General features: G+C 41.9%; 1 protein-coding gene across 1 annotated transcript in view; it reads right to left on the minus strand.

The window, feature by feature from the left end:
* The window catches only part of ARHGAP42 (Rho GTPase activating protein 42), a 202,375-nt gene that overhangs the window by 26,991 nt on the left and 147,760 nt on the right, over positions 1–27,624 (minus strand). The window contains exons 8-17 of the mRNA XM_054973588.1: positions 23,007–23,136; positions 20,468–20,568; positions 19,031–19,140; positions 16,176–16,254; positions 15,313–15,352; positions 7,634–7,696; positions 5,924–5,998; positions 5,026–5,110; positions 2,849–2,907; positions 107–212 (exon numbers count right to left, since the gene is read on the minus strand). Coding sequence (XP_054829563.1) covers positions 107–212; positions 2,849–2,907; positions 5,026–5,110; positions 5,924–5,998; positions 7,634–7,696; positions 15,313–15,352; positions 16,176–16,254; positions 19,031–19,140; positions 20,468–20,568; positions 23,007–23,136 — 848 coding nt within the window. The remainder of the gene's footprint in view (positions 1–106; positions 213–2,848; positions 2,908–5,025; positions 5,111–5,923; positions 5,999–7,633; positions 7,697–15,312; positions 15,353–16,175; positions 16,255–19,030; positions 19,141–20,467; positions 20,569–23,006; positions 23,137–27,624) is intronic.

The raw sequence follows: 27,624 nt of genomic DNA on the forward strand, positions 1-27,624 counted from the left end.
AGGTGAGAGAGGGAACAAACGCTAGGCTTAAGCATCCTCCTTCCGCTTCCTCTCTTCCCTTACCCTTCCTGCAATTACCACGAAATAACAACAAGAGAAGAATTACTTGACCAAGTGCTTGATAAGGATGTCCAGCATCTCTCGGTTTTTTTCTGGCAGTCTGTGAACAAGCGCATGCACTGCTTCCACTCTGTAATTTTGATCGTCAGACTCTATGAAAATAAAGGGGAGAGGGACACCCCCAAGTGGTTATTTTTGAAAATAATCAAACATCTTGTTGTTTTTGACACTTAAACTTTGTCTTTCTTGCCAATGGGGACCCAAAGCAGTTTATATTATTCTTTTCGTCTCATGGCAACCCTGTGAAGGATGGTTAGGCTGAGAGTGTGTAACAGATCCAAAGCCTCCATTGGGGGGGGATTCAAATCTGGCTTTCCCAGATCCTAATCTGACACTCTAATCATCACTACACCAAAGATTCAGTGGCTGAAAAAGGACAGTCATGAAAAACCAAGCTTCTGAAACCCAGTGTGTAATATTAACACAGCTCCAGAGGGTGTAATACTGCTACTACTGGTTTAGACACAAAGGAATGTATCAGGTCCCCTTGGAAGGGTGGGTGCTCAGCACTCACCTTCTCTGCATCCCTCGTGCACATGCAAAACTGTGACGTCCAGTCACGTCACTTACGGGTGACATCGTCATGCAGGTGCAGGAGCATGCACATGCTGTGCAGCGGACCAATTTGGGCCCCAAACGGGCCCGTCTGGGGCCCAAACTGGCCCGTTGCAAAGAACGAAAGTGCTGTCAGGGTGGCACAATGTCAGTTCCAGGAAGTGATGTCATTGTTCTGCCCTGCGAGTGCACCTGGGAAGCCCATTCCCATGCCTTCCCCTGCCCCCTGCTGGCCAGGTGAGTGGTGGTGGAGGGCGGAGGGTGGGAGCTCCCGCCAAGGGACTGGTCACTTTATGTGGAAATACTTAACAGGTTTTTTTCCCCCTTCAATTTTTGCCCTAACACCAACTTGGGTCACCACATAACGCTAATTTGTGATGGATTCGGGACAGATAATTTATTACTTTGGACAATGCAAAATTGCTTTATGGAATTCACTGCCGCAGGATATGGCAACATCTGCTGGATTTGATTGCTTTAAATTCATAGGGTGCAGATTTCAGCGGGTATAATAGTCCATAATAGTTCAATGGAACCTTTCCCTTCAGAGACAGTATGTCACTGAAAGACCGATGCTGGGATGGGATGGGCGTGTCCGTGTGCAGGGATAAAGGCAGGGGAGGGCCGCTGACTTCAAACTGTGGTTTTGGGTGGGGGGGACTCCAGAATGCTGAACTAGAAGCAGATTCAAGTAGTGAGACCTTGCCAAGGGTGCCAGCACCTCATCTGCTGAAGCTAACCTCGCAAGAGAATGCAGCCTTCTCAATGTTAGACTTCATTTATGAATTCCCTCTCTGTTCTAATGCCTGTATCTTAAAAATATGTTGACCGTATTATAAACTCGTTGTTGCAATTCTCATTCACCTGATATTTATCAGATCAGAGTGCTTGGTCCATTTAGATGAACAATATTTTCTTAGGTATTTAAACTTTAATTATACCACCTAGGTTGCCTGATCTGATATGGTTTTTACACATCCCATAATTGTTTAACGAAATATTTGTTTTTATTAGTTACTAGCTTGATACCTGTGCTTCACTATGGCATTTAACTACTTTAAATCCAGGTATAATACTAATGGGTATGTAATTTTTTTTTTGTTTTGGGTTTCTTTTTAGTTGGTTTTGTAGTATAATCGCATAGTATCGCCTACCTCGGGGGTGGGGGGAGGGAGGTGAGGTGTGGAATGTTGTGAACCCCAAACAGCCCACATATGCAAATGACTTTGAAAGGCTGGTCCAATCAGGGAAGAGTAGCTAAGCTGGCAATGGGCGCGGGTGCAGGACACATTCAATGACTCCCTTAGCAACTGTTTAGAATGTTGGCCCCATATGCAAATGACCCTGAAAGCTAGCCCAATCAGGGAAGAGTGGCTGAGTTGGCAGTTGGCAGGGGAGGAGAAGCCTGCCAGCCACACAGGGAAGCTGTATCCCTATGGGAAAACACATTTTACCCCTTTTCACCCCCTCAAGAGGCGAATTTCTTAAAATCGCTTCTAAGTGGGGTGTTTACATCATGAAAGGAATGTTCTTCCCACATTTGACATTTCTAGGTCCAGGGGTTTGGGCTGGACGTTGATGAGTCAGTCAGGACACTTGCCTTTATATATATAGATTAGTGCTTCAAAATGTATTTTAATTTACTTTGAAAGTAAACAGAAAAGGCTACATTTTTGTAAATAAATTAAATAAAAGGGAACTGCAAGAATAGCTTCTTTTTCATAATGTTAAGACATCCTAGTTTTCTGGCAGAGCTAGAAAGGTCCCAGGTTCAAGCTCCAGGATTTTTAAAAAGAATATCAGGAATTAGGGCTACATGAGACACTAGGGAGCCACCGCTAGTTTGAGTATACAATACCTAAAGGATCAGTGCTCTGACCCAGTATAAGGCAGCTTCACCTGTTCTGTAATATCACTGCTTGACCCAAGAGATGGGTAACACTGTCATGGAAATGAACCACATTGGTTACCAAATGTATGTTTTTCCCTCCACCAAATGTCATTAGAATAGCACAGGGACTGGTCTTGGAGAAGCAGTTTCCATGTTAAATGGTAATATATGAATCAGGTCTCAGGTTGCTGTGATTTCCTGTGCCATTTCTTATTCTGACGTAGACAAACTTGGCCCAGTTTTTGCAATGAATTTACTATTTTTAAAACATGGTTTACTTACTAACTGCAACAATGAAATCCTTGTGCAACTTGTAGGTCATCAGTGGCTCTGCGAGACACCTGGGTAAAAGATTGGGAGGGGAGAATGATGAATATCTTACTGGATTTGTACTTGTTTTTAATTACAAATAACCTCAACCTTTATAAAATGTTAATCCATATGAATATCAGTCTATTGGAGCTCAGTTCCCAAACCCAAGATCTAGCCACTGTTTTATCAGTTACTGAAGTAGGATAAGGCAACCGTGAAGCCAGCCCCTTCCAAGCGTTTTCTTTTCAGTAAGGCATCTCTATGGCAAGCATAGGAAATTAACTGGGATCTCTGACAGGCTGGGAGACAAGCAGTGATGGATGCATCCTGTCTGTTTACACTGCACTGATTTCAAATAACCAACACACAACACCAATAACTCAACGTTACACTGTTATGGCTGTGTCCTCATTCCATTGTTTTCATACTGCCTGCCTCCAGAGAGCCTTTTCTACTCCAACCACTCTGCTGAGCTACTACCAGTACATTGCAGAATACATTCAGCCAGGCAGATCTATGTTGTGAGTGTAGATCTGGCATCTCTGACAGATTCAAGTAATAACACAAAGCATCAATATCCCAAATCATAGACTTCCGGGTTTGCCCTTGGTCCGTTGTTTTCACACTTTCTGCCTACAGGGAAGCTTGTCAACAATGACATGCTAAGCAACCACTTGCACGTTGCAGAATATGCTCAGCTGACATGGGTCCAAGCAGAACCATTTTTAAACCTACCATCCGAACTGGAAAGCTTGGAAATGCTAGTGAAGCTTAAGTGGCACGGAATCTCTGTTTTTTAATGGTCTAATCATCTGTTCTATGAAGTCTGAGCAGAAGGGCAGTGGAGTAGCGACATCCACTTAAGAATCGAGACAGCACAGCAGCAAAAAAAATGAATACACTCTCAGCCCCCTCTCCTGATAGTAGCACCATATTCCAAAACAGGTATTGAAAGCCAAGGCAAATACCTACCGGAGGAAACTGGTGGTTGCCCTGTAGCATTTGCTACCTTTATTCAATTATCCAGTAAGATCCCTTCTTTATTCCCAATGACAGCAGAGTCGGTGGAGCAAATGCTTCCTACGCATTCCCAGTTCATTTACAGTTTGATGCATGGAGATGCAATCAGAGGAAGAAGTCTTTACTATAAACTTGCCTTTATGATCCCCTTCCTCCACTATCTGTGATCTTTTTCAGACATTTTAATAAATATGGAATGGGTATATACATGCAAACCTGCAAAGATTTAAAAACCAGCAGAAATCCAATAAAGAGCTGAAGAAATGTTGAGGAAGAAATTCTATGCCTGACACATTAAACAACATAGGAGCTACCCAGTAGGACCATAGCAATACTAGTGGAGTCTACAGCCCATCAATATTTACAGCAATAGTGATAAAGTCCGTGGGCCCTCCCTATCCCTTTACTGATGAATCTCTTTGAGACCACTTCCCTTACAGTAAAGCCCTCCTACCTAAGTAAGAACCCCTCTTGAATAATTCAGTTTTGCATCATTTGTGGAAGGCCAGGAGAGTGAGACTTTTCCTAAGCACTTCTGGCAGACAAATCTATAAAGTGGGGGCCACCACAGAGAATGTATGTGTATGGGCAGTTGTTGATTTTGCCCATGTGCAAGGTGGTACCTGCAGAAGGCCCTGTTCAGATGAGCAAAGCTGCCATGGTGGAACATAGGGAGAGAGGCGGTCCCAAAGATATGATGGACCAAGGCCATGAAGAGCTCTGTAGGTGACAGCCAATACCTTGAATTGGGCTTGGTAACTGATAGGTGGCCTATGCAGTGCCTGTAGAGTGGAAGTGATATTCACAAGTCCACCTAGCTCCCGATAATAAATGAGCTGCAGTGTTCTGCACCAAGTGGAGTCTCCAAGTTAACTTAGAGGAGAGACCTATGTACAGTATATTACAGTAGCTGAGCTTCAGCAGATGGCCAGATCAGCTGCGTTGAGGTAGGGGGCCTCTTTTGCATTCAAGCATGGATGTCCTGCTCTGCACAACAGGTCTGTTGCACAGAGGGCCATGCACTGCTGTAATCTTATACACTGCTGACATAATAGAATGGGCCTTAAGAGGTGTGATAAAGAAATATGGGAAATTACACAAAACAAAAGAAATGAGAATCCACCCACCTGAGGTAGTTCTTTAGCCCACTTGTTATAGTTTTATTGTCCCAAATTTCAAGATCAATGTCTATGTCAGGAGGAGATTTAGGAGCTGTCAGAGACACAGAGAGAGAAAGATTGCATTGCTTATTTGTTTTATTTGGCAAGAAGTAAATTAGCTGCAAAGAGCAGAACCTTAATGTGCCACAAAGTTGTCCTTGTTGTGCAATACAGAAATGCAAACAACGGGGATGTGTGCAGGTTTTCACATACATCCAGGCCCCAAGACTATAAGAATAACTTCAGTCACTGGAAGGTTCATAGCCTGATAAGAAGGCACATGTCTTGCAAGCAAATGGTCCTCATCTCTTGGGCCAGCAGGAAAAAACAGCAGAGGGCAAATGTGATATCATGCTACGTACCAATGCCACCTGACCATGACATCAGCCGACACTCTAGAAACTCTATAGTAATAGAGTTTCTAGAGTGTCAGCTGATGCACTAATGTCAGATCTGGTTTTTACTCTTATAAGATATTGGAACTTAGTGCAATGTCATGTGTGCCCCTTGCCCTGCCCGTTCCCCCAAAGCTCCCTTGGGCACCAGGTGGTAGCCCAGCATCCCTAGCAATAGAAGTGCTCTTCCAAAGCACTAATTATTGTTCACACTGGAAGAAGGTTAAGCTAAACACTACTTTGCCAACATCTCTGCTTGCACCAGAGCAAGTCCAATAATCAGAGCCAATGTTGCTGGCCTTTCAGCTCCTGGTCAATAGAAAACCAGCTTGTTTTAAAAAATTAGTTGCCCTCTGTTCTGTTCCTTTCACACTACTATATGCACAAAAGTATTCAGCCCTGAGGTTTAAGGTGTGCCATCCGCAAATTACCAAGTTGCAATGCCAATCCCCCTAAACCACCAAACTTACAAAATATGGTATTCATCAGCTTCTGAACTTTGGAATTCACACCACCTATTCTGTACAACCCTAGGATCGTGATCCCTGCAAGGACGAAATAGAAAATAACCAGATGAGACTTTGCTCTGAAGGACTTTGCATCAATGGCTTACTGATTTATTTTATATAAAACATTTACACCGTCTCTCACTCACTTTGGCAACTTTTTCGTGCAAGATTCAAGAATCTTCCTCGCTGTTGCTGAATTCCTAAGTTGCTTTCCCACTGAGGCTACAACTCAACATGGACTTACCAGGGAGCATGCTGCACGGAGTAAAGCAAGAGCCAGATGGAAAATAAGGGCCGAATCTACAACCCAGTTAAGGAAAAAATGTGTGCATTTTGTGCTGTCAAATCGTTTCTGACTAATGGCGATCCTAGGAATGAATGACCTCCAAAACATCCTATAATTAACAGCAAAAATACTAAGTGACAATCACGTCTGTGCTCATCTTTCCATTTCCATGGCATCTACCAATCCTGTCTCGTGTTTATTGCTTTGTTACGATATTGGATTAAGTAGTCTCAGTGCTGAATGATTTAATGTATTGGATTCACCACTATTCTTCAATCCTCTTCAGCTCAATGGATTATTTGCCCAAGTATTCTCAGGCATGCAGCTTTTATCCTCAATATCTGATTTGTCATTGTGAGTATACTTCAGAGGGAGATAGAGCTAAATCTCTGATGAATTCAATTAATTAATTCAATTCAATTAATTCACATTTGCAAAAACGTGTCTAGGTAACTCGTGTGGCATTCTGCCCGTCCAGTATCTTATCCAAACGGGTTCATCTTGCCAGCACATGCAGGGATTACCATGCCCAAAAGTGTGCTGTTCTTGTATGTTCATACTGCACACATAGGCAAGTCAACCTAATTTAAGCAAGATGAGAGATATGTACAATACCCTATGGGTATTTTTTGTGTACAATTAAACCCACAGTTCAATTGAGCCTGTATCTATTGCATTTATACTTTACATTTTGGATGTATACATGATGAATAAAGCCATGCTTTACTGATATATGCTAGAACAATGATGCTTAACCTGAATCATATGTGCTCCCCAGGATTGGTGATCTACAAATTTTGTGTGTGTGTGTGCATTCAGAACAATTGAGGCAAATAAGAGGCACCAGGGTATTTAGGCAGCAAATGTGAGGGTCAAGCTCTTTACTAACATTAAGGAGTTGGTTGATGGCCATCAGGCACAAGGTGATGGTGGTGGAAAGTGCCGTCAAGTCATAGCTGACTTACGGTGACCCCTGCTGGGGTTTTCAAGGCAAGAGACTAACAGGTGGTTTGACATTGCCTGCCTTGGCAACCATGGTCTTTCTTTGGAGGTCTCCCATCCAATTACTAACCAAGGTCAACTCTGCTTAGCTTTCGAGATCAGGTTTCCTTGGGCTATCCAGGTCAGGGGTGAGAGCTGTGTATCACATGCATATAACATAAATATATCTATATAAATAAAATGTATAGACTACTGCTTTTTATGTCATAAATTTCATTTCTGACTTGGAGACATGCAATGATAACATTGCATACCTGGTAAGTGACAGAATATTGAAAGCTAACAATTAATGTCATAGTTTATTTAGGTGGGAAAAAAGCTGTATAAACACTTACGAATTATTTTTCCTAAAGAAACGTGTCAGATAGCATCTCAATACATACCTCTCGTCTCCACAGCATGAATGCATTTTCTAACAAAGTTAAAACCAGCTTCATTTAGGAACACTGTCAAAAGAGGATAAATAACATGCAGGATTCTCAGTATGTGTCATTGTCCAACAAACCAGAAAACCAGTCTTATACCACTGCAAGCAGAGCTATCCCAATATTGGCAATTTTTTCTTGATCAAAGTTTATAAAGGGTTAGCTTTTATTAAGATGGAATAGACAACTGATAGCAGATTTGTAATAAATGACTTATCAAGAATTCAGAGCTGTCTTTGCATGTTAATTTAAAGGGTAATTGTAGAAATGTAAGGGCATTTGATTCAGGCATAAATTAAGAGGATGAGAAATATCTGCTCTTCTGCTATTTAACCTGAGGGAGACGTAATATAAAAATTATGGCATTTGATACTACAGAGTAGAGATGGGCATGAACCAGAAAAAAAAGAACCAGGCAGTTCATGGTTCGTCACATTTCACGAACCACGAACTTTCACAAACCTGCCCTGGTTCACGAATCGGTTCGTTTTGATTCATGAAAATGTCATTTCCAGGCCAGCAAATCACCACTTCTGGGTCAGCAGGTCACTTCCTGGTCAGCAGAAGGTCTACTGGAAGTCTATCTCCTGTTGCCTAGGTAACTGATTAATCGGTGCCAGGCTATCTGTAGTGATGAACCGAAAAACTAACCAAACGAACCAGCCTAAAGTTCATGGTGGTTTGTCAGAAATGGGATCTGATGAACCGCTGGTTCACGAACCACAAACCGGCTGGGTTCGTCATGAATTTTGGTTCATATTTTGGTTCATGCCCATCTCTACTACAGGGACCTGATAGGACCTATGGAATACATCACTGTAAATGCTGAAAATACTGAAGCAATTATACCAACATCCAGGGCTTTTTTTCTGGGAAAAGAGGTGGTTGAACTCAGTGATGGAACTCAGGCCCGCACAATGATGTCACTTTGGGTCAGCTGGAACAAGGGGGGAGTTTTTTAAAGTTTAAATCGCCCTCAAGGTCACATGGCCGGTGGCCCTGCCCCCTGATCTCCAGACAGAGGGGAGTTTAGATTGCCCTCTGCACCGCTGCACGCTGCGCGGAGGGCAATCTAAACTCCCCTGTCTGGCAATCAGGGGGCAGGACCACCAGCCATGTGACCATTTTCAAGAGGTGCCAGAACTCCGTTCCACCGCGTTCCTGTTGAAAAAAAGTCCTGCCAACATCTAGTAAATTAACATGTGCTGGCAAGCATTGCTCTGTGTCAAAATTAGCATGAATGCATTCAGCCAAGAATGTCATGATTCTGGTCCCACTTCTATGTGCATTGTCTGTGCATGGATATGCCTTATGTTCACACCCTACTCATTTGATGACCGTGGAACAGTAATTGTTAGTTATCAGCCTAACCTGCCTTACAGGAAGGAATAAAATATAATAAACAGTTTATTATCTTGTTTAGCAAATCTGTGTGATGGTACCAAGCATGCAATTTCTATTAATCTATGTAGGTCTCAGGATATTAATAATGTAATCCTATCAGACTTTCACTCTAGTCTGAGTTCATTGATGTCCATGGACCAGGTAACTCTGCCTAGGGTTGCACTGTGAAACTATTACAAGAGCCCTCTGCCCCTGAGAAGTATGTGTTTGTTGTGATTCTTAGTTGCTATCCCTCTAAAAGACACACAGAAAATTACTGCTCATTTCATGCAAATGCTGGCTTGCTCAATAAGCAACATATTTCAGCACTGTCTTTCTCTCTAGACTCAACCCATTTGCGTTTGGCAGTCTTGGCATATAATGGCGTTCTGATGCATATCCAACATGGTGGACTGTAAACTAAGAGTGGACTGTAAACTAAATAAGAGCAGTCAGTGTGATGCGGTGGCAAAAAAGGCCAATTCAATCCTGGGTTGTATCAAAGGGGCCATAGCATTGAAATCGCAGGAGGTCATAGCTCCTCTCTATACTGCCTTGGTCAGCCCGCACCTGGAGTATTGTGTGCAGTTCTGGAGGCCTCACTTCAAAAAGGATGTGGACAAAATCGAGAGGGTGCAGAGGGTTCTCTCTAGACTCAATCTATGGATTGCCTGACCTGAAGATAACTAGGCAGCATCTTACAGTACCTCCAAAATATGTTCATCAACTCAATACATGGCTTTTTAGATCTGCTAACATCAGTGCCACAATGCACTCAAAGGGTGGGGGGGGGGGGAGATGTGTGCTCCCTCTTGGGATGTATGGTGTCCAAACATCAGGGTGCCATTATGGGTGCTGCTCCCTGATATACACTTGCCACACATTCCTAGTTGTGCTTCTCACAGTGATAGCCGTAGCTATCTGGAGTTCTGGAGGCCTCACTTCAAAAAGGATGTGGACAGAATCGAGAGGGTGCAGAGGAGAGTGATGAGGATGATCAGGGGTCTAGAGACTGAGCCCTACGAGGAAAGGCTGAGGGCCTTGGGAATGTTTAGTTTGGAGAAGAGGAGGTTGAGGGGGGACATGATTGCTCTCTTTAAGTATCTGAAAGGCTGTCATTTGGAGGAAGGCAGGGAGCTGTTCCAGTTGGCAGCAGAGGGTAGGACCCGAAACAATGGGTTTAAATTACATGCACAAAGGTACTGGCTGGATATTAGGAAGAACTTTTTCACGGTCAGAGTAATTCAAAAGTGCAATCAGCTGCCTAGGGAGGTGGTGAGCTCCCCTTCACTGACAGTTTTCAAGAAGAGGCTGGATGAATATTTGTCAGGGATGCTTTAGGCTGATCCTGCACTGGGCAGGGGGTTGGACTAGATGTCTGTATGGCCCCTTCCAACTCTATGATTCTATGGATTGCCTGACCTGAAGATAACTAGGCAGCATCTTACAGTACCTCCAAAATATGTTCATCAACTCAATACATGGCTTTTTAGATTTGCTAACATCAGTGCCATAATGCACTCAAAAGGGGGGGGGGAGAGATGTGTGCTCCCTCTTGGGATGTATGGTGTCCAAACATCAGGGTGCCATTATGGGTGCTGCTCCCTGATATACACTTGCCACACAATCCTAGTTGTGCTTCTCATAATGATAGCCAAGTGCCGCACAAAATTTGAGGCTATTCTTACTGGTGTGGAATGCCTCTATATGTTTTGCTAGTAGCTCAGTTAGGGACTGGAAAATATTCATGGTTAATTCACATTTGTAGAGATGATGATGATGGTGCCATAAGGAACACAAAAGAGCACACTCTGACAAAATTACTGACTGGATTGCAAGACGGAGCACTTAACACAGGCCCATTCAAGAGAAAATGCTAGGAGGTGAGAATTACATCATGATGAGCAGCATGGAAAAAGTCACAATGTCAGGTTAAACAGTACATGACATCCTTGAGCAATTGCAGAGGGAAACAAAACTGGCTATTACCAACACCATTAGAAATACCTGAAGGAAAGGGAATAGGACTTGCCAGGGTCTTTAATTAGCGGTCTTATTTCACTCAGATGGATCAAGATGGGTAGCCGTGTTACTCTGTCTCTAGCTGCAGAAAAAAGCAAGAGTCCAGTAGCACCTATAAGACTAACAAAATTTGTGGTAGGGTATGAGCTTTTGTGAGCCACAGTATCTGAAGACATGAGCTGTGACTCACGAAAGCTCATAACCTGCCACAATTTTTGTTAGTCTTATAGGTGCTACTGGACTCTTGATCTCTTTTATTTCACTCAGGTATACTTCCTAGTTTTTAAAAAATATCTCCATAAATCAATTTTTGCTAGATGAAAATGAACCAAATTTTTAAGTAATGTTCTGGTAAAGATGTCAATTATTTTGGCATGGAGTAGCAGGCTGCTCAGTGTTTAAGACTGTAATTGTACACATAATGACAGCAAAAAATACATATGGTCAAATTATAGTGTCTGGTATTTATTATAGACATTGGCATCATCAGTTTTAGACACACCCATGTATTCAGCAGATCACAGACACTGAGGTGCTCAGACAAATCTATAGCTGTGGTTGTTGTGGATTTTCCGGACTGTACAGCCATTGTCTTGGCATTGTAGTTCCTGAAGTTTCGCCAGTAGCTGTGACTGGCATCTTCAGAGGTGTAACACCAAAAGACAGAGATCTCTCAGTGTCACAGTGTGGAGAAGATGTTGGCAGGTAATTTATATATACTCAGGAAGGTGGGTTTGGGCTGAGTCATCCTGTAAGAGTTTCCCAGGGTGTGGAATGCTAATGGAGGGAGGCTTCACTGTATCCTGAGGAGGTTCTTTTGCATATGGATTGGTGCTTGATATGCTAAATCTTCTATAGCTCTATAGCTAATCTTCTATAGCTCTATAAATCTATAGCTGTTTTGTATATACAGGCTTGCCACCTGATTAAAGTAACTTATTTATTTAATTCATTTAAAGCACTTCTTTTCCTCCATTGGGGACTGAAGGTCGTTTACTTAATTCTTTTTGCCTCCGTTTTATCACCATAACAGCCCTCTGTGGTTGGTTAGGATGAGAGTGTGCGACTGAACCAAGGTTACCCAGCAAACATTGATGGCAGAGTAAGGATTTGAACTTGGCTTTTCCAGATCATAGTCCAACACTCTAATCAAGCAATATTCTAAGTCTGTATATCAATAGTTCTGATGAAAACAGCATTTGTTGTTTGCTTTTTGGACTACAAAGTCAAAAATACAGTAAGCATAAGTTAAGAGGAGGAAGCATTTCCCTATGCGTAAAAATAGAGAAATGCCTTTTGTAAGACTGCATCAGCCATTAGCACAATAGTATTTGTGTTAAATTTCAGTCAATTAATCTAGCCATTTTATCATCTGACCCTCACTACATGTGGACTCGAGTTCTATACAGGGAATGAACTAGTCACATATTGTAATCCATCTGCGATTACTACAGGTTTATGCAATGACCTTATTATGCTGGTATATATGACTGCCCCCGCTTCCACTTTACCAAAGCATAACATTAGGAGGGGGAAACTGGGAAGATGGGGGTGAGGTTGTAAAATCCAGGCTGTTTATCTCTTTCCTGTTGCAGGTACTTAAGGCTTCATTGTTGCCAGGGGTGCTTTCAGGTATGGCTATCAATTCTGGCTTGGAAAATTTGGGGGCAATGTCTCAGAAGGATGCAGCTCAGCATGTATGTGATGCCACAGAGTCCACCCTCAGAAGGTGCCATTTACACCAAAGGAAAAGAGCAAGAGTCCAGTAGCACCTATAAGACTAACAAAATTAGTGGTAGGGTACGAGCTTTCGGGAACCACAACTCACTTCTTCAGCTACAGCTAGAATGTGGGTCCTTACATTTTTATATCTTGGAGAGTGGAGTGATTACAGAAGCTGAATTATAATAGCCAGTGAATGACAAAGGCAGGTAATAGGGTGGGATATGCAGAGGGGTAATGGGTGTGGAGAAATTAGCATTGGTAATGAGACAGGAAGCCTTTGTCTCAATTCAGTCCAGGTGGATGCATTGTCTTGAGCTTCGCTATCAGTTGCAATTCAGTAGTCTCTCTTTCTAATCTCCCTTTGAAATGCTTCCGCATGAGGATTGCTACTTTTAGGCCAGCAACTGAATGTCCTGGAAGGTTAAATTGTTCCTCCACTGGTTTTTGAATGTTTTGGTTTCTGATGTCAGCCTTATGTCCATTAATTCCTTGCTGAAGGGACTGGCCAGTTTGTCCAATGTAGAGAGCGAGTGGCATTGCTGATACGTGATGGTGTAAATCACATTGGAGGATGAGCAGGCGTATGAACCCAAGATGGTATGGCTGATATTGTCGAGTCCACTGAGGATGTTGCTTGGATTGATATGAAAGCAAAGTTGGCATCTTGGTTTGTTGCAGGCCTTGGTACCAGAGTCCATGTTAGTGTTAAGTAGTTTATCATTGTGGGTGAGTAATTGTTTCAGGTTAGCAGGCTGAATGCAATCAAGAAAAAGTTGGCCCTCCAGTGCCTATATGAGGAAAGTGTCACAATCCAGCATAGGTTGTAGGTCATTAATGCACTGGAGTGGCTTGAGTTGTGGGCTGTAGGTGACCACCAATGGTATTCTGTTGTTATTTCCTCTGGGCTTGTCTTGTAGCAAGCTGTCCCTGGGGGTCACTCTGGTCTTCCCAATCATCTTTCTCACTATGTCAGGGGGGATACTGTAATTGCCAAAATGTCTGTTGCAGATCCTTCAAGTGACTATCTCTGTCTGAGGGGTTGGAGCAGATGCAACTATAGCATAGGGCTTGCCTATACACAATGGATTGCTTGATGTGGCTGGGGTGGTGGCTCGAGGCATGTAGATATATTTGCCCAACTGTTGGTTTCTAGTATAATGTGGTACTTATGTGTCCTTCGTGAAGCCGTACTGTGGTGTCCAAACTGTGGTGTTCTGTAGAATGATTCATAATTAAATTGATGGTGGGGTGGAAGTTGTGGAAAGCCTGGTGAAATCTTTCGAGGGCTTCTTTGCCATGGGTGCAGACCAGAGCAACCAATCTCTGGAAATCAGGTGACTTCTGGGACAACTTCAGGCTTGACCTTGACGTTGGTAACCCTACTTCCAGCAGCACAAGAAGGAAATATAGCTGCCACATGTGATAAGCAGGCTGAATCTGTCCTATTGCAGGTATGTAAAGCCTGAGCGTGGCTGGAGCCACAAGCCCTTGGACGTGAGCTGAAGTCAAGAGCCAAAGGAACCTTCGGCTCTTAGTCTGAAGGTTGTAAACTATGGCCAGGAGGAAGATCTCTGTGTGTGGGGTGGGGGTGGGTGGGGATGGACAGGGGAGTAGATTTGCTCTGCATCTTAGAAGCTTCCCCCTTCCTTTCTCCAGTGTGTTTGTTCCTTCTACATCACTGTGTGTGTGTGTGTGTGTTTTGTATTGTGAGCAGGTAAGTTAGGCTGAAAGAGAAGGACTGGACCAAAGTCACATGAGTTTTGTGGCTGAGTGGGTATGTGATTCTAGGTCTCACCAGGCCCAGTCTGATGGTCCAAAGCTTCACTATTCCCAACATTGACTCTTGATACAGAATTTTGCATTGTGTTAAATATTATGTGGTTTGTTGTGGCTACATTAAAACACACACAACAACAACAACATAGGCAGTATTATGGTTCACTAATAGTTTGGGGTGCCATGACTCCTGCCAGCAGTCCTTGTTGTTCACCCCTGTTCAGAGTCATATATGCACCTCTGTGTCACTTCTGGGGAAAACCTGGAAGTGATGTAAGGTCGCTCTAAGAATCTCTGGAAACTGCTACAGAGTTTCTGGTGATTCTCAGAGCTACCTCACGCCACTTCTAAGTCTCCCCCAGAAGTGACATAGTGGTGCATGTGACATCATCCCCCACCCCCCCATATCCCAGCCCCCCATATCCCAGCCCTGGAAGCTCCTGCTACTTCCCAGGCATGGCCTGGCAACCCTACTAATAGATAACTGCTATTAAAAAAATTAAAAGACTACACACATGGATATAATATAAAACAAAAAGGGTGTTACTTATTGTAAGTAATAGTATTCAGATGGATTCTCGTGACTCGACAGAATAAAATAAAGTAATGAAATGAAGTGGTGGAGTGAAATGGGGAAAACCCTGATATAAAACAGCATGTTTATTATATACATTATACAAAATATGAAGGAATAATCAATTGATGTGGTTAATTTTTTTTAAAAAACTTACTTTCTTCTTTCTTGCTAATAATAGCTGGCAAAGTATAAATCTGAAAAAAGAAAACAAATGTCACACTGATAGGTGTCAATTATCATACTTGGGCCTCAGTCTTCCTTCACCAACTCAGGCTGGGGATCTCCCATTTTATTTTCACGACAACTCCATGAGCTATCGTGGGCAATACCCCATTCTTTAGCAATGAATTATGTAAGTCAATAGCGCGTTATGCAAAAAAGCCCTTCCTTTTAGGTCAGATCTAATGCAAAACTGTTTCATTGAACGATCCATGAGTTATAACGCTATTAAGCAATGAGAAAAGAAATCTTTCTTGCCATTCTACATTTGCTCCTATATTATAAGTCTATCTCATGCCCTTTCTTGTTTTTTTCCCTTTTAAACTGGATCACCTATTTGTGGGAAAGGTGCTCTAACTTCATGATACGTTTAAGCAACATAATATTCTGATTGGTTTCCCTCAGTGCTGCCGAGCTCCTCGTGGGGGCAAGAAATCCCATCCGTGCTCCCATTGCTCTGACCAGTGGTGGGAGAAAAATAAACAAAAATCTGCAGCATCGCATCGTTTCCAGTAAAAAACCTGAACTTACATAGGGCAGCTCCAGGATTCCTAGAGTTACCTAACTCACTTCCTGTTTTTTTTACCAGAAGTGGTGGGATGCTGCAGCTGGCATTGCACCCCGTCCCACAGCCCTCTCTCCTAGACACTGCCTGGCAATCCTAGTTCCTCTTATGCCCTCCATTGTTAATAATGCAGACTTAAGCTCAGTACATTTTAAAGGATACTGTAAAGGTCAAATATTTTCAAGCTGCACAATAATGCCAGAATAATAAATTAAAAAAAGAAGTTTCCTTACTGGTTCTTTCCCATCCATAGCTTCCAGCCAGAGCTTCCTGTTGGATTCAGAAAAAGCCTGAAGTGTAATGATGCCATGTCTATTAAAAGAGAAACAGAAATCTACTTATTTACTTTTCCTTTCGCAACTCTTTGGCAATGAAAGTATTAATTATAAGGAGATGATATGGTGTTATGGCAGGAGACCCCAATATGGTGCCTATTGACACCTTTCCTGGCATTCGCCAAGTGTTTTTAGAAAGAGGGCAGGACCAGGTGGGGCTTTTGCCCAACAAGGCTTCTGATTGGCCATTGGAGATTTAATTGCTTGTGCAGATTTTTAGAAATATTGCTTTAGCAGCAGTTGCCACCACAGCCCAACAATCTTCACTGTGTGACTGAAGGTCAGCCACAGCAGCCATTTTGTGACTGGCTGAGCCTCATGTAGCAGTCATTTTGTGGCTGTGCCTATTACACGTGTCAAAATTCCAAAGGTGCATACAACCTCAAAAAGGTTGGGGACCCTGTGTTAGGGACTCAGGCTAAACTAGTTGGATCCCATGAATCTGTTCTGCTACCAGTAGTGCTTTCCTTGGTGCAAGGAGACCTCTCCTTGACATGAGGCTCTTCTGGTAGTGGAAGAGCTCTGTGCTTCAGGGGAAGGCTCCTTGGGTTGAAGGAAAGCACCTATTAGTAACGGAATGGATTTGCAGAATCCAGCCCAACTTTCTCATCAGCTGAATAGTTCAGTTCACTAAAAAATGTCAAGTATATGAGCTTAGCAATTGAATCCTCTGGAGTAGAAAACTGAACAAGTTAAGTCAAATGGTGGAACAAATTGAGCCACAATCTAGGACAGGTCTATAAAGAGGGAGATAAAACAATGGCCTCAAGCTGTAGATTTTTTGAGGGGTGGTAGCTATCACCCCTACCTCACCCCCCTCCCCACTTCTGCACAAAAGCAGTTAATGTTATGACCCTTCCCTATGATTCTCTCCTAGGCTCTTTTAAACAAGCATCTGCCCACCAGGGCTTCCTGAACTCTTGCGAGATGTTTGGGGAAACCAGGTTGGGAATGTGGGGCTTGCTGTGCTGGAGAACAAGGAGGCGAGTAGCATTAGCAGAAGCAGCCTCACTCAGCTCTCCTTGCCAAGCTGCCCTGGGCCACAAGCAAACGAATTAAAACTGTGATGGGTACTTTGGGTCAGATACGTGCATACCAAGGAAGCCTTCTCAAAGGAAGTTAAGTGGAAAGATTCTTGGGTTGAAATAAATTATATAAATGGTAGGGGAAAAAATCTTGATGAATTTGAGTTCTTGTTAAAAACAAGACGGAATATTTTAAACAGAGGAATGATTTGTTCAGACGATACTCAAATTGATGTCTGCAACAGTGCAGGCTGCAAATGGGAACCCAAAATCTATCTGGACTCTTAACAAGAATGCACAAAAGATCAAGCCTCATAAGAGACCTCAGATTTCCCTGTTGTGCCTTGCTGCAATTTCACCAGTTGCTTTATGGCAGATTCACAACCCTCTGATTTACAGATGCAGACTGCTTCCAGTTGTGCTACAATTCATTGAGAGTGACAAGGCCAGAAACCAAGCCAAGTGTCAGTTTTTTATTTATTCCTCTTCTTTCTTTGGTTAATAAATACTTCAGTTAAGGACAGCGATTGGACTGATCTCAGACTGCATTAGAAGTCCACCTCTGATTTCATCATTTGTTCAGAACGCCCGTTATCTATCTATGCACTGAACTTACAAAAAAATTTGCAAAAATCTCATCCAAAACATTCAAATTTCTGCCCCAAGAAAAGCCAATTGGGCAACTGAGTTCATTTTGGGGTGATGCACTTTAAAAAGGACACTGACAAATTACAGTGGATTTAGAAGAGGGCAAGGATGATTTATATGCAGTAAGGTTGAAAGAAGTTGGTATGCTCAGTTTAAGTGGGAGAGGATTAAGGTGAGATAATATAATAGATATCAGAAAGGGTGGAACTCAGACAGGAGAAACCTGTTTTCTGTTTCTCTGAGTAGAAGCCAAGGAACAATTTACAGGAAAGTAATTGTAATTGAGGTATTTCCCAGTGATATAAGTTTTTTGTTATCAGTGGACCACACTACCTTGGGAGAAGGTAGGATTTTATTTTTTTATGTTTTTATTCAGAGGCTGAATAGCCATTTTGGTGGGATTCTGAAACTAGAGAAGTTCTTTACCAAGCAGGAGGTTGGACTAGATGACTCCTTAGGATGCCCTTCGAACTCTACGATTTTGCATAATTTATGCAAATTAATCACAATTGCTCTTTTTTTGGTAAAAAGACTCAGGTTAAGGAGATCCTTCTTAGATTTTTAACAATACTGCTGGGAGTTTGGATTTTCATCAGAAATGTTTGCATTTCTGAGCCTAATTTTGCATCTTAAGGGCTGGAAACTTCCTACCTTTCCAATGAATTCTGTACCCAATGGCAAATTGCTCCCTTATCATGAAATACAGACATGAGAACAAAGGTGGGCCTTTGTAGACAGAGCTTTCAAGCACGTACAGGAGGGGCTAGAAGAGTAGCAAGTGGAATGATGTAGGGAACAGAAGAGAGCTGAAATCATTGCCTAGAACCTCTGTCTGTTTTGCAAGAAAGGATCAGTTGCTTAGATGAGGCATATACAGCAGGTCAGAACTCCAGTCTCCTTCAACATATAAATTGTGCTTTCTCTTTAAGATAAGGGCTGGCATACTGTGGCTTGTGTCTGAAACAGCAGAACATGCAGTATCATTTTGCAGACAGAAATCTCTATATTTACTCTTAATAATGCAGCACAAATACTTTCATAGACATTTGTCGGGTGGGGGGGATTGATAAAATATCTAACCTTTCAACTACTTCAATATCAAAACAGAAACGTTTGTCAATTGAATCTGTCTTTCTCCGGATGCAGGATTTCAACTTGAAGATTTCTGGAGTACTTGGTACAAGACCATTCTGAAAGAAAGAAAGAAATTGGAATGTGAATCATAATATTTATAACAATAATTACTGACCTCTTACACAAAAATTCAAAGCATAATCCCACTACTAAGATGGCCTTAACTGAAACATATGTGGAAGCAATAAGCTATGTGTATTTAGGGAATATTTAAATTGGAGTCTAGGTTCTACCAGCTTCACCTTTTCAGAATTTGTCTCCATCCTTTTGTTTATACCTTTCTCATTAGAGTGGCAAATCATGATTTCACTTAAAGTAGAATTTAGCTGATCAATTAATTAAAAAGTCTTTTCAGGAATTAAAAAGCTGCCCCTCAATTAAACAGGCAGCAGATTTTTTTTAAATGTGTTATATTCAATGTTTACTTCCCAAACTATAAGATGACAAATGTTGTCTTGGAAGATACATTCTTCCATTCTCTCTTACAAAGGAAGGAATGCCTCTTTAGCGATTCTGCTTGTTGTGATAATCTGAACAAACCATTTGGAAACAAACAAAAAATGCTTATTTCCCTTCAAAATTATTATTTTATTCACATGCATGTATTTAGATTTAACTGATTGATCAGTTTAAGAAATTCCAATTAATTGTATAGGCTTTAGCCCTATTCTGGGTCGCCATAGGTCAGAGGCAACTTGACAGCACATAACACCCCCCCCACACACACAGCCTTATTCTAAAGTAATTTTGAATTTCTGCAATACTTCCAATACACGTCCCAAAGCAGTCATTTCCTTCAAGAGAACTGATCTTTGTAATCTGAAGATCAGCTGTAATTCCACGAGATTTCCAGGTCCCACCTGGAGGCTGGTAACCCTATTGTGCAGGTGGTGGAGGGGTTGGGAAGATTTCTCCACAAAAATAGTTCCCTTAATGTGACAAATTAGAACATGATAGAGAGCAGAAGACGTCATGTTCAGGGAAGAGTAGGAATTGTAATTACAATAGTAATAATTGATGCTGTGTTTAAAGAACCCACCTCTAGCTTCACAAAGGTGAAGTTTGTTGCTTGGGTAGGGAAAGAAACCAGTTAGGCAGAAAGCTGGGTCCCTTTTTGGTGATTCTCTCTCCCTTCAAAGCACTCAAGGATGTTTGCAAAAAAGACATTAGTCTTTGGATTAAGCATAAGGCATAATGTAATCCTTTACTACTCACAGATCAATATACTGTAGGGAAAAACATCTCGCCCATCTTGACTTATACTAACTGCCTACTAACAGCTATTTTATTGGAAGAGGTTCATTTCCTCCCAGTTTAAAATTCTTGGCTTAAGAATCATATTGCCTCTCCCTCAATTTAGAAGACATTTGGGATAATACTTACTACTTTCCCCCCAGACTTTGCTTCAGAAATACTCATTGTGAATGTTTTTGTCCCTTTGTCATAAGTACAGTAATGTTTTATCCAGGTGAATCCAAGAGGTCCTAAGGGTGGAGGGAGGGAGAAGAAAGAACATGCCCACGGTCAGTTTATTATAATGGATATTTTGTAGATAAGGATAAAATAAATACACTATTTGTTTTGGCATCTCTCATGCATTTAAGGGCCTAGACATTTATTTTAAATTGCAGACTTCACTGTTATGGCAAGAAAAGCTCCCCTTATGCTGTTGTGTGAGTGAAACTTTAAACTTCCAAAGAACAGATGTTAAATTGTAGGACTATGACTCAAGCCACTTCAAGTTGTCATTTTCTATATTATCATCTAAACACTCTGGAATATTAAAAGATTAAAATAAGAAAATACATCTTGCTGGATGAGACTGAAAGTTAATCCAATTCAGTATTCTGTGGTCAACTTCTTAAGAAGTTTATGAATTCTGGTTATCTCCAGTATTTGGTGTTCAGGCATATATTGGCACTAAATTTGGAAGTTTTATTTAACCATCACAGCTTCTAATTGGGCATAAGGCTATCGACTGACGTTGGCACAATACTTTCATTACATTCTCTAATAATTAAAGCGCTGTATGTTAACAGAGTTCAAGGACATGTTTATTTTGACATCAAGAGGAAAATGTTGGCAGTTTTGGCCGTCATATATTTTACACATATTTGCCAGTCATGACAGAAGGCCAACAAAAACACGAACACCACACCTTGTACAGAGGAACTCTTGCTCTCAAATGAGCACTGAGGTGTTACAGAAATATATATAAATCACCTCACATGTCTCCATAACACCACTTACCAAGCAAACACGCCTATACTTGCCGTAAAAACTGAATAAAGGTGAGATGACAATCCCCAACCTTTATATTAAGCATAGCTAGGAGAAATGAGGAAGTTTCATGGTGTACTTCATACTAATTTTGTCAACAATACCAGTTAATGTTTGGGCTGGTAAACTGCCCTACTGAATGACAAACTATTAACCAAACGGGACCAGTTTCTAAACACTCCACTGTGGAAAGCTAAAGCTAGGCAGATAGCAAAGAGATGACTTGGTTTCTGAAACAGAGATCATGTCTGTGTCATTTTTTTCTCCCTTGGCCTAAACTAATGATCTAATCCTTTCCTATTCAGCAAGAGCATGTCAAGTTGGCCTTTCACTGCTTAATGTAGCACTGCATGTGCCCAGCCTTTCACTCTGTTCTTGATCTCCTGTTAATAATGCCCAAGGTAATTTCCGCATAATAGGTTTTTTTCCTCCTTTCCCCCCAGTAGCTTTTTATTATTATTAATCAATTGAAGGGTATGAAGGTTGTCCAAAGCAATCAGCCATTGTTACAGGAGGAAGCAAATTTACCTCATGAAAACAGGATGGGTGGAGAAAGAGATCTTTCTTTTGGCTCCTATGTGTAAACAGGAGCAAAGGCTAAAACGCCCCAGTGAGAGAGAAAGCTAATCATTTCAGACTGTGTTGTCACTGAGCACATGATTTTAGAGTCTGAATGTAAAAACTGTGGAGCCGGCATCTTAAGGCTGGTTTATATTTTAGAATCACTGCACTAATGCTGTCAAAAGCATCTTTCCAGTAACAAGTTATTTTTCTTGTACAACTGCATTTTTTTTGTTCTTACCATATGATACAAAGTCAACACATTGCAAATTCTCCCTGTTCACACAGCACATCAATAGCAAATCATGTTGATAAGAGCTTGTAGATATGTTTCGATTGAGGGTAGCATGCCAACAGCAGCTATAGACCCAGTCCAAGATGCTGGCCATTTGGCTGACCAGGAAAATTTGTAGCAACCCTTTCATATCAATTAAACTTTATCAAAATGTTTGTTTTATGCCGCTGAACTGGATCTTGGGATTCTGTGATTTTACTGTTTTATTTATTGTATTTATTTGTATGCTGTAATCTGCCCTGAGCCTGCTTGTGGGGAGAATGGACTATAAATTTTAACAACAACAACAGCAACAACAACAATTTCTTGGGTACTTTTATCCTGCCCTGCTTACAAGAAGCTTATGGCAGTGCACAGACTTCTTCCCTCCTTGTTTTATCCTCATAACACACTGACAGAGAGCCAAGCTACAAGTGACGCCTTACACAGGTTGGACACTTGTCAGCTTCCCTCAAGTTTTGATGGGAAATGTAGGCGTCCTGGTTTTACATCTTGGCTCTCCATTACAGCTGCAAGACCAGGATGCCTACATTTCCCATCAAAACTTGAGGGAAGCTGACAAGTGTCCAACCTGTGTCAGGCATCACTTGTAGCTTGGCTCTCAGTGTGACCAAGTGAAGTTCATGACTGAGAGAAAATTTTGTACCCAAGTCTTCCATATCCTAGTCAAACATGCTCTAATCACTACGCCATGCTGTCTGTAAAATAAAGAGACACACCGTATCATTTGAACATTCAGAATTCAGTATAAACCTATTCAAGAGAAGGGCCCGTAATCCTACTCACGTTTCTCTTGAATGTAGAGATAACCTTCCATTGTCCACTGGCTCGGTGGCCTGTAATCTTGGCTAGCTGACTTCATTCTCTGCATCAGTCGTTCGACTTCCTGCCTTGTGCTTTCAAAATTATTCCGTGTCTAAGAAGCAAGATCAAGAACAGTTAGGAAGATAAATCAAGGGTGTACCTCACATCATATTGAGACTGATTGCTACAACAGCTTGTACTACAGGACCGCTATTAGCTCTAAAGGAAGTCATTGGGAGCACTGGAGCTGTAATGTCAGCAATCCTCATTAAATAATCTTTTACCACTAGGTCAGTCAATATGTGCCTCCACAATGCTTGATATATGTCCAGGAAATACTCAAGATGGTTAATGAACATAATGCAATCATAACAGAGCATCTTAAGAACATAAGAACATAAGCAAAGCCATGTTGGATCAGGCCAGTGGCCCATCCAGTCCAACATTCTGTCACACACAGTGGCTAGAAATCCAGTGCCATCTAAAGGACTGTCAGTGAGGCCAGGACACCAGAAGCCCTCCCACTGCCTTCCTTCCAGCACCAAGACACAGAGCACCACCTCCCCACAAAGAGAATACCATCTATCTCCTGTGGCTAATAGCCACTGATGGACCTCTGCTCCATATATTTGTCCAGTCCCCTCTTGAAGCTGGCAATGCTTGTAGCTGCCACCACCTCCTGTGGCAACGAATTCCATGTGTTTATCACCCTTTGTGTAAAGTAGTATTTTCTTCTATCTGTTCTAACCCGACTGCTCAATAATTTCATAGAGTGCCCACGAGTTCTTGTATTGTGAGAAAGGGAGAAAAACACATCTTTCTCGACCTTCTCTAACCCGTGCATTATCTTGTAAACCTCTATCATGTCTCCCCTCAGTCGTCTTTTCTCCAGGCTAAAGAGCCCCAAGCGCCTCAATCTTTCCTCATAGGGAAAGTGTTCCAACCCTTTAATCATTTTAGTTGCCCTTCTCTGTACTTTTTCCAGTGCTATGATATCTTTTTTAAGGTGTGGCGACCAGAACTGTACACAGTACTCCAAATGAGGCCTCACCATCGATTTATACAGAGGCATTATGATACCGGCTGATTTGTTTTCAATCCCTTTCCTAATAACCCCTAGCATAGCATTAGCTTTTTTTATGGCAGTCGCACACTGTGCTGACGTTTTTAGTGAGTTATCTATCATGACTCCAAGATCTCTCTCTTGGTCAGTCTCCGCAATCATAACAGAGCATCTTAAAATGCATGATAAAGAAAACAGCAGCACATATGACATATAGTAATATAATAATAATAACATTCGATTTATATACCGCCCTTCAGGACAATTTAACACCCACTCAGAGGGGTTTACAAAGTATGTCATTATTATCCCCACAACAAACACCCTGTGAGGTGGGTGGGGCTGAGAGAGAGCTTCAGAGAGCTGTGACTAACCCAAGGTCACCCATCTGGCTTCAAGTGGAGGAGTGGGGAATCAAACCCAGTTCTCCAGATTAGAGTCCCACACTCTTAACCACTACAGCAACCTGGTATAACAGAGAACACGCAAATCCACAGTATAAAACTGTCTTACATTTCTAAAAGCTTGCCTGAAATGATTTAAGCAAGCTGTCTTAAAAAATGGGAGGACAGACTTCATGTTTTCTGGGTGCAACTTAATTTTTGTCAAAAGCCTTGGGAACTACCACTCACAAAATGGCGGCTTTTATGAAAATTACAGCATCTAGGCATGTCTGAAGGGCTTGGGTAGGGAAATGTTTCCTCTGCTGTTTTCCCAAAGCAATCTACCACCATCACTGCCCCCACCCCAGAGAAGGAGGCAGGGGATAGTTGTGGCAATGTATTCCTGGAATAGGACTGCCAACTACCTGGAGAAAACAAAGGCCTGTCTATTTAATAGGGGCTTAACGGGTTCCTATTTGTCAGGTGATACCAAGGAAAGCTTCAACTGCCCATTTCCACACATTACAATGGAATTGTGTTTAACAGAATGGAAAGCTTAAATATGGAGATTTAAAATCTTTAATAATTTTTCATGTGGTAAACAGCATTTTAATTTGACGTAATGTTAAGGATTTTTTTTGTATACATAAGCATGACTATGTATGTTGATGTTCTGGTTAATAAAATAAAATAACAATAAGATGTCACTTAGCTAGTTTTTCACATGCAGGGATTTTTTTTTTCATGGGAGGAAGGACTTTTCTCCTGCAATGAAGTAGTATGATACAGGAAAAACTCTCTTATCTGACTCTGGAGATTGTATAAAAATTTCAGAGCCAGCCCCAACTACTCACATATTAGAAAGATGCTTACTTACATCTTCTCTACAGTTTGGAGAGCCAGTTTGGTGTAGTGGTTAAGAGCAGCGGGACTCTAATCTGGAGAACCAGGTTTGATTCCCCACTCCTCCACTTGGAGCCAGTTGGGTGACCTTGGGTCAGTCACAGCTCTCTCAGCCCCACCCACCTCACAGGGTGATTGTTGTAGGGATAATAATAACATACGTTGTAAATTGCTCTGAGTAGGTGTTAAGTTGTCCTGAAGCATAGTATATAAATCGAATGTTATTATTATTATTATTAAATGTGTATTAAGAAGAGAGCAATGCTCCATGCCCTAAAATAGCCTTTTCCCAATGCTAAAAGTATTTTCAAACACAGCATTTGACGAATCTAGCTTGCTTGCCTTTTTCAGAGGCTGAGATGTTAACTAATTTATGTGAACTGGGGATACTCAGAAATAAATTAAGCAAAGGCACAGACAAAACACAGGCTACGAAATGGCTTGAGAAATCTTTGACGCCGCAAAGCACCATTACTGCCACCATTAGGATTAAATCTTAAGCTATACATCACCCGTATGTATATGTTATACACCATTGTGAGTAAAGCTTAAGTTATGTATTATCTATACCCAGTCTTGTCAGCCTCCATGTAGTAGCTGGAGATCTCCAGACAACAGAGATCAGAAAAAACCCTGGGATAGCCCTTTGCTCCAAAGAAGTGGACGTGTTCATGGTCAGAATGGGGTTTGCATCTTGAAAGTCTAACAGTGCAGCTACTGTAAAATCATTCCACCCAGTAAAAAGGGATGCCGGAATCATGAAGTTGTCCATAAAATGACAACTGCAACCGACATTTCTTGTGATTCTTGTAACTTGGGATACTCAGGAACAGGGGTCATTTTGTAGAAAAAAGCTACAGGAACTCATTAGCATAACTCATTAGCATATGCCACACCCCTTGACATTACTGGAAATGTGTCATTAGTATAACTTATTTTCATATGCCACACCCCCTGACATCACCTATCCTGGCTGTTTGGGACCCAGTCCTGGCCATTCAGGGCCGAAATTGGGCCCGAAATGGAAAAAAGGGGCTGAAAATGGCCAAAAAGGGGCCCAAAATGGTCAGGACCGGGCTGTTGCTGAGCAGGAGAGTGATCCATCACCCGTCAGAGGCCCGATCTGGGCTGTTTTGGCCCCAATCCAGGACAAAACGGGCCCCAAATGGCTGAGAGTCAGGTGGGCAGGGTCATCTGACATGTGACCTCTTTGGGGAACTGCCAGAACTGCATTCCTGCGCGTTCCCCCTCGAAATGAGCCCTGCTCAGGAAGAATTATCTGGAGGCTGTTCACGTGCCCCTAGCAGACTCATTTTGCTCTTGATCGCACTGCATCATGGGTTATTGAACTGAAGATGAATACATACTTCACTCTTATGTATTTATCTTTCAAAGTAAATCTTACTGGATCTTGTAGATTTGGTTAAATTACAAAAAGATTAAATATTGCCCAGAAGATATTGTGGGAAAACTCAGTGGGTTGTACCCTGGAGATATGCCACTGGCAGATGAATCCTTCCCCCCATTTCCATGTATCAGCAACCCCCACCCCGTGATCTGTAAAAAGGCACTTCCACCAGTTTGTGGTGTGTGTTTGTGTGTGTGTGAGAGATGGGCGTTGCAAATAAAATGCTGTGTGGTTAAGTGAGTTGCAGTGAGGATGACAATAAGAAGAGGTCACTTCTCATCGCCCTTCCATCAGCGGAATGTCTGAGGGATACAACCCAATCTTTGCTGTTGTAATACTTGAATTAATGATGGTTCTGTTCCAGACCAAAAACATTTGTCAAAACCACAACAGATTTAACTTATTCCTGCCAAAGAATCATCAGAGCAGTGTTTAAAGTTGCAAGTACACAATACAAGCCAAATTCCACCTTTAAAAAAAAGCATTAAGCATCAAGTTAGAGACAGCTCAATAAGGTCAAAATCAGCATCGGAATGCCAAATAGCACAACTGCAGCTGTGTGGTCGAACTAGTGTACAGTAGTGATTACAGGTGCAAGCTGGAAACGACCAGCCCAAACCTCATCTTGGCTGTGATCTCACAAGGTGTCTGTTCTCTCTCAGTGAAAACTTACTTGGCTCAGTGCAACTTCTGAATTATAAAAGCCGTGCAGCAGTGCTACAGTTACGAGTGGCAAAAGTACCAAACAGCAGCGAGTCTCAGACATCAAAGCAACAGTGACCTCTGGTGCTTTTTATTGAACTGAACCTTGTTATAATGCAACGCTCTGTTTCTCATTCCTTA

This window comes from Eublepharis macularius, chromosome 3 (assembly GCF_028583425.1).
Source record: "Eublepharis macularius isolate TG4126 chromosome 3, MPM_Emac_v1.0, whole genome shotgun sequence".
Lineage (NCBI taxonomy): Eukaryota > Metazoa > Chordata > Lepidosauria > Squamata > Eublepharidae > Eublepharis > Eublepharis macularius.